Raw genomic sequence first — 6,549 nt, 5'->3', positions numbered from 1 at the left:
TCCTTTCCTACCTAAATTAATATACAATTATAAATTTGATACGCTTTGAGCATACGGAGCAACCACCAAATATAATAGCCACCATTATTGTGAAAGATATTAGACAGAGGATTATCAGTATTAATTTATCTCGTTCTGTTAGTTCATGTGCGTTATACAGATTATGGCGTATCCCTTGGCCTGTCGAGGGAGAAACCACCAGTTGAGCATTGTTGTACTGTACGATCTTGTTTTATTAATAAAACTTACATTTACCCACAAAAAAAAAAAATTTAATATAGAATTATTTTTATTTATGAAATAATTATAATAAATTTGCAATAAAACATGATCGTAAATGATTCGAGTCGAATCCAACACGTTATTATTCAAACTTGATTAAATTATTATCCAACTTTAAAAATTATGTTTGAACTTGATTTGATCAGTGACCTAATCGAGCTTTAATTTATTATTTTTTAATTAATCAAATTAAAGCGAGCTCGAACCGGTTCAAAAGCTTATCGACCAAACTTTTTTTCAAGCTTGTTGCTTTGTTAAATCTAACAAAATCGAATTCAAACTAACTTTTACTAATCGATTTCAATCGAATAGTCTAATTTATTTTTCAACCCTAAATAAAATCCTTAACTAGAAGCTAGTTTGGGAATTTCTTCTTTTTCTTTCTTTTTCTTTAATATGAATCGTACGTAGAAAATTAGACTGAGTTATGTCATTTCAGCACAATCTAGATTTCACTGTTATAGTGATTTAACCCTCGTGATTCGCAAATTGCAATTTTTTATTCCATTTTTTTATATTTTATATATTTTTTAATATATACACGTCATATATACAAAAATTACGTTTTAAATAAAAATTAATGAAATAATTTTCTACAATTTGCATATGTATTTCAAGAAATTGATAATACAAACTTAATTAAAGACAAGCTAACACATTAATTTACACACACACACACACGTATATATATAGAAATTATATATTGTGGTGTATTGTAATTGACCCACTTTAAGAGATTACTTAATTATTTTTGCCCTCAAGTTGGTGCAACGTGACTGAATCACTGACCTCACACACATTGGATTTTTTTTTTTTTAAATGAATAAATTATTCAAGAATTAGTTACCAGCTTTATGTTATATCATTCTTTACTTTTAAGGACAAAAAATTATGTTAACACCCCTGAGAATAAGTTTAATTACATAAATAGTCTATATTTTTATAAAATTATAAGTACATTCTTTAAAATGTAGTTATAACTAAAAATATACTCTTATTCAATAGCGAAATTTTAGACAAACATCCTTTGAGTACATTGCACTAATGCCCACTTCAAAAATATATCTGTAATTTTATAAAACTTAAGAGGTATTTGTGTAATTAGATGTAAATTTAGAGATGTAAGTAATTTGTACATTAGGTTTGAGTTAACACCAAAACAAAAAAGTTTGAGTTATAAACTTTTGTTTTATTTAATTTATTATTAGTTATTTCATAAAATTTAATCAAAAATTTAATTATTTAAATACCTCGATTTCATAAAGAATAAAAATAAAACTTGTCCAATTTGACTTGGGTTGGACCTGGACTGGACTGGTCCAGGAGTCGGACCTGAGTTTAAAAATGAACTTAATTGAAGTCCATTTAAAAACCCAAAATCAATCATGAACAACACTAAATTGATCTTGGACTAGAATTTCTGATTCAACGATCGGATCTGAGTTTAAAAATAAATCCAATTGAAATTCATTTAAAAGCCCAAAATCAATCATTGCAATACTAAATTGGTATTGAACTGGGATTTTTGCAACTGGTTCATATCGATAGTAGGTCGGCCTGGCCCACTATACATATCAAATTGGCATTAAATCACAAATCATACGGCAAAATGATTGAATTGGATTTTCTATTTAACTTTTTCATATTTTCTATTACAATTAAAATGCACACGTTAGTTATATATATATATATATATACATAATTTTTTAAATAAAGTAAATAGTATAATTTTTTGAAAAACATATAAGGGCATCCTATGATATTAAAATGTTAAAAAAAAAATTTCTATTAAAAATAAAGTATCAATTACACCTCGCTGATATGAATTCGAAGTTAGAGTTGGTGGTACACAAGCGTTGACTGCGACTATGAGGTTGAAAAGTGTTTTTTTTTTTTTTTTAAATTTTGCGATTCTCTCAAATTTAATATATATAATATTATATAATATATAATATACATAATTTAATAAATCTTAAAAATAATATATTAATATTTTTAATATAATATTTTTAATTATAATTAAATTAATTATTAAAAAAGGACAGCGATGATTTCACCACCGCCATTGCGGAGGAGGGTCCTCACCCTTGGGCGCAACGATCGCCCACTAGTTAGGGTGATCCCCGTTACCCATCGCAGAAGTGGACGGCGATGTCGCCTAGACCTAGTTTGGGGAATGACATCACCGTTGTCCCCTTTGCAGGGCGAGGGTGGGGTGAGAGAAGGGGGAGCCGATTGTGGGGTGGGGGTTGATTATTATTTTTTAAAAATAATAATTTTATTTATAATAATAAACATAGGACTCTTTTACTTTATATGATGTAATTAAGATGAGATAGATATTCAAAATTTCAATCATATTTTGTTATAATTAATGACGGGTCAATTACATTAATACTGAGCTTATGCTAAATGAAGAAAATAAAAAATGAACCTTGATTAATAGGATATGAAGCTCAATCCTTTTAAGTAAAGGAGACAATAATATAATTGTATCTAACATGTCATCTAACTCATTTTTTAAAGCCACATAGGATTAAAAACTCCCCCAAAAATATCCAATTAGCATGCCATGTTATTTTTCAGTCAAAAATCAAAATTCCGGCCACCGAAACACTAAATTTCATCAATTTTGAAACTTAATGAACTTATAAAAATTGGTATAATTATTGGACTAAAATTAGTATTGCGCATATTTAACGGACTAAAAAAATATTCTCTATATAAAATTTTAATTTTATATATTATAGGTATATTTTGTTTAAAATTTATATTATATATTATATAAATATAGAATTTCTCCTCATATATATGGTGGGACATTTTAGTTATTGCCTCTAAAAAAAACCCAAAATTAAACTTGAAGCAGGATGAATCATTATTCATAACATATGAATAATTTTTAATTTTAAATTTTTACAGAGACTTTTTGATATTTTCCCGTATAATGAATCAAACCCTATAGTTTTCATATATCCAAATAGCATTGGTGTTCTTACGTTAAAACACTTGAGCTACGTACTTCCCATACACACAACATGGACAGCTATTTTGATGTTGACATAAGTGTGTCAATACAATGTATGAATCAGTTGCATTTATTTGCACAACTGCATGAAAAATGCTTATGGTAGGATAGGTGGGGTGTTGGGGTGGGTTTTTTTTTACCTCAAATAAACAAGGTAATTAGCATTTTGTGTCCTGAAATTATAGTGATTTTGCACAATGGAACATTAAATTAAAAAAATACCTTGGCACCCTTGAATTGTATACTCATTGGCAACACGCACTTCTTGCCCATATCCAGCAAATTAACTCATGTATTACTCGATTTTTCAAACATTCTTGAATTAAATTATTAAAAAAATCGCAACATTCTACATGTTGAAAATTCTTTAAAAAGTGCAATTAATAAACAAAATAACTTTTGAGGTGAACATTTTTTAAGGAAAGCAGCAAAATTTATATAAAAGAAAGTATATTCAGGATGAAAAATTAAAATATTTACCCTATAAAAGGGACATTTGTAATATGTTTCTAGGAAAGACAAGTATGTACTTATGTGTAGTTTCATGTCACGATTGCAACGTAATATTCTCCAACTACCAATATAGTGTCTTGTATGTGAAAATAAAATGGGAAAAAATGATTTAACTTGGGCAATCAAAGTATACCTAATTGGATTTGAGGAGGTGAATTTACAGATAAGCTCATTAATTCATGACGTGTGCTGTCGACACAAGATTGGTGAAACGAAAACAATTAATTAAAGCCTCGGGCGACCAACCCTACCAACCAACACGCATCAATTAATGACACCTTATATAGTTGATCAATTCTCAAGCCCAAGTCTTCCTTAGGATTTCCAAGTTTGAAACATTGGGTTTTGCAGGAATCTGGGATTATTGATGGAGGAGTACGTGGTATATTTGATTGTGGTTAGTGTAATATCATGGACAACGTTGTGCTTGGTAACAAGAAAGGTTTTCCCAAAGCGGTCTTACGATTTCTGCACCCGCATTGTCTCGTCGGTGCACGCTTCTCTGGCTGTGGTGTTGGCTTCTCGTTCTGTTCAAGATTGGAGCTGCCCACTGTGCCCTTTGGCTTCAAGATCTTCTCCTAAGCAGGTATTTTCTGTTTCTCTTTTGGTCTCGTTGGCTCATGGTAAGGACGTTACATATTTGATAGTTGTGTATGTGGGTTTTTATTGTATTGTGCTTCCTTTTCTTTTGGTGTTTTGTGGGAAAATCGCAATTTTTGTCAAATATGGTCTTTTTTTAATTTGGACGAAAAATACACATGAGAACTAATATTGATTTTTTTTTAATTTATAAAATACAATATGAAAAAAAATCATAATATATGAGACTAAATTAAAAAAAATTCGATAAAAAAAAGCCAATTTCCCATGTTCTGCATTAAGATTTAAAAAGAACGTGTCGGGACTAGGGCAAAACTTAGTTGGAGGATGAGAATTTTGCAGAAAAGGTGAAACATAAGAGTAGGTGGTGGTCTTGAATTGACATAAAATTTGCAATAATAAAAGAATGGAGACATGAACAACATTGTTGAACATGAAACAGATGGAAGCACTAGCAGTAACAGTAGGGTACCTGATATATGACTTGGTGTGCTGCCTCTTTGACAAGCAAGTGTTCATGCTTGATAACACTATTCACCATCTTGTCAGCATTGTTGGCCTTGTAGCTGGACTTGCCTATCAAAGGGTAACCTTCATTTCCTCAATTTTACCATTTCTCTTCCTAGTATCCCCCACCCCCACCCACTCCAAGAAGCTGTATATATACATACATATATATATATGAATAAATCTTGAATATTAATGTAGTGTGGAACAGAAATGGTGGGAGCGTTGTGGATTACAGAAATTTCAAGCCCATTTCTGCACTTGAGGGAGATGCTGAAGGAGGTTGGATACAGAGACACTCATCTCAATTTGGCTGCTGATGTTAGTCCCTCTTCCCTATCATCATTTCTTCATACATTCATGATGTTTGAATGCATAGAGAGTGTGAATCATGAGCATACAAACGCCGATTGGATTTCCTGTTGCAAATTATATTTCATTTCCTATCCTATTCAATATATATATATATATATATATATAAATAATATTTTATATTTATTTAAAAAATAATAATACACATAACGCCTGAAAATCTGATCCCATACAAGTGGTTGAACTAAAAAGAGAAATAATGAATGTGAGTTTGGTGTTGCAGATAGCTTTCGCACTCATATTCTCAATGGCAAGGATGATTGGTGGACCATATCTCACCTACGTCACTCTATCTGCTCCTAACCCACTTCTCATTAAGGTCATTCATTTCTTCCCATATTTTTACTTTTTTAAATTACGCCCACTCCTTCTAATATTTTAAGTTTATTATACAAAATATCTTCTATTCTTTATAAAATTACAAATACACCCTACAAAGAATATTAACGTAATGTGCTCAAAGGGTGTTTTTAATAGAATTTCGTCATTGAATAAGAGGTGGACTTATAATAACAAATACAAAATTGTACTTGTAATTTTTTAAAGCGTAAGTTGTAATGGGTTCCTCCGAGGTTTATCATCATTACAAATATTTTTTCGTTATTTAAAAAATTACAAACACCCCCACGAAATTAACGATTGTCTAATAAATACCTTCATTAATGGACTGTTACGAGAGAATATTTATTAGATGATGGTCAATTTCAAAAGGGTATATATCTGTAATTTTGTAATTATGACAAATTTAAGGAGAGACCGTTGTAATTTATCTTAAACATAAATCTTAAAAATTGTGAACGTAATTTACCCTTTTAGTTATTTCATTTCACCAATAACAGTATTAATGAGAATTAGGATAAGTGCAGGCAATGGCGTTGGGGCTACAGCTAGTGAGTGCGTTCTGGTTTTACAAGATTGTGAGGATGGTAAGGTACAAACTTGGTAGAATTAGATCCTCATCCACATCCTCCATCACCATCGCAAAAGCCCATCAATCTACCTCATGAAATCTGCTGTCAAACTCAATTTCTTTCACATGCATATATGGTCCTCTCATCGGTATTGAGTTAGTGTGTGACTAGACGGGTAATTTCAGAACTATGAATTGAATTTTTTTATTTTAAATATTATTATATTTTTTATTTCTTTTAATATATATGTGTGCTCTGTGTATAAATTAATTAAAGTAATTTTTATAGAGTAGAATTGTTAAAATTAATTAAAATTATGCCAATATCAAGATTATC

The 6,549-nt window shown here is 30.2% G+C and overlaps 1 protein-coding gene across 2 annotated transcripts; it reads left to right on the top strand.

Annotated features, from left to right (window-relative positions):
• Positions 4,125-6,460, top strand: LOC105166089 (transmembrane protein 136). 2 transcript variants are annotated; one of them, XM_011085317.2, is made up of 5 exons: positions 4,125-4,409; positions 4,973-5,009; positions 5,142-5,251; positions 5,526-5,621; positions 6,169-6,460. In XM_011085317.2, the coding sequence occupies exons 1-5, from the start codon at positions 4,191-4,193 to the stop codon at positions 6,307-6,309; spliced, it is 603 nt and encodes a 200-aa protein (XP_011083619.1). In that variant the 5' UTR covers positions 4,125-4,190; the 3' UTR covers positions 6,310-6,460. The 2 variants fall into 2 exon arrangements, with proteins under 2 accessions (XP_011083619.1, XP_011083618.1); XM_011085316.2 differs by having other exon boundaries at positions 4,126-4,409; positions 4,866-5,009; positions 5,132-5,251; positions 6,169-6,455.

The sequence above is a fragment of the Sesamum indicum genome, linkage group LG7 (assembly GCF_000512975.1).
Source record: "Sesamum indicum cultivar Zhongzhi No. 13 linkage group LG7, S_indicum_v1.0, whole genome shotgun sequence".
Taxonomy (NCBI): Eukaryota; Viridiplantae; Streptophyta; class Magnoliopsida; order Lamiales; family Pedaliaceae; genus Sesamum; species Sesamum indicum.
This window is presented reverse-complemented; position numbering and strand designations above follow the sequence as displayed.

Coding starts and splice junctions, on each gene's coding strand:
- LOC105166089 (XM_011085316.2), top strand. CDS start 4,191: ATGGAGGAGTACGTGGTATATTTGATTGTGGTTAGTGTAATATCATGG. Junction 5,252..5,525: donor ATCTCAATTTGGCTGCTGAT/GTTAGTCCCTCT, acceptor TTGGTGTTGCAG/ATAGCTTTCGCACTCATATT. Junction 5,622..6,168: donor CTAACCCACTTCTCATTAAG/GTCATTCATTTC, acceptor GGATAAGTGCAG/GCAATGGCGTTGGGGCTACA.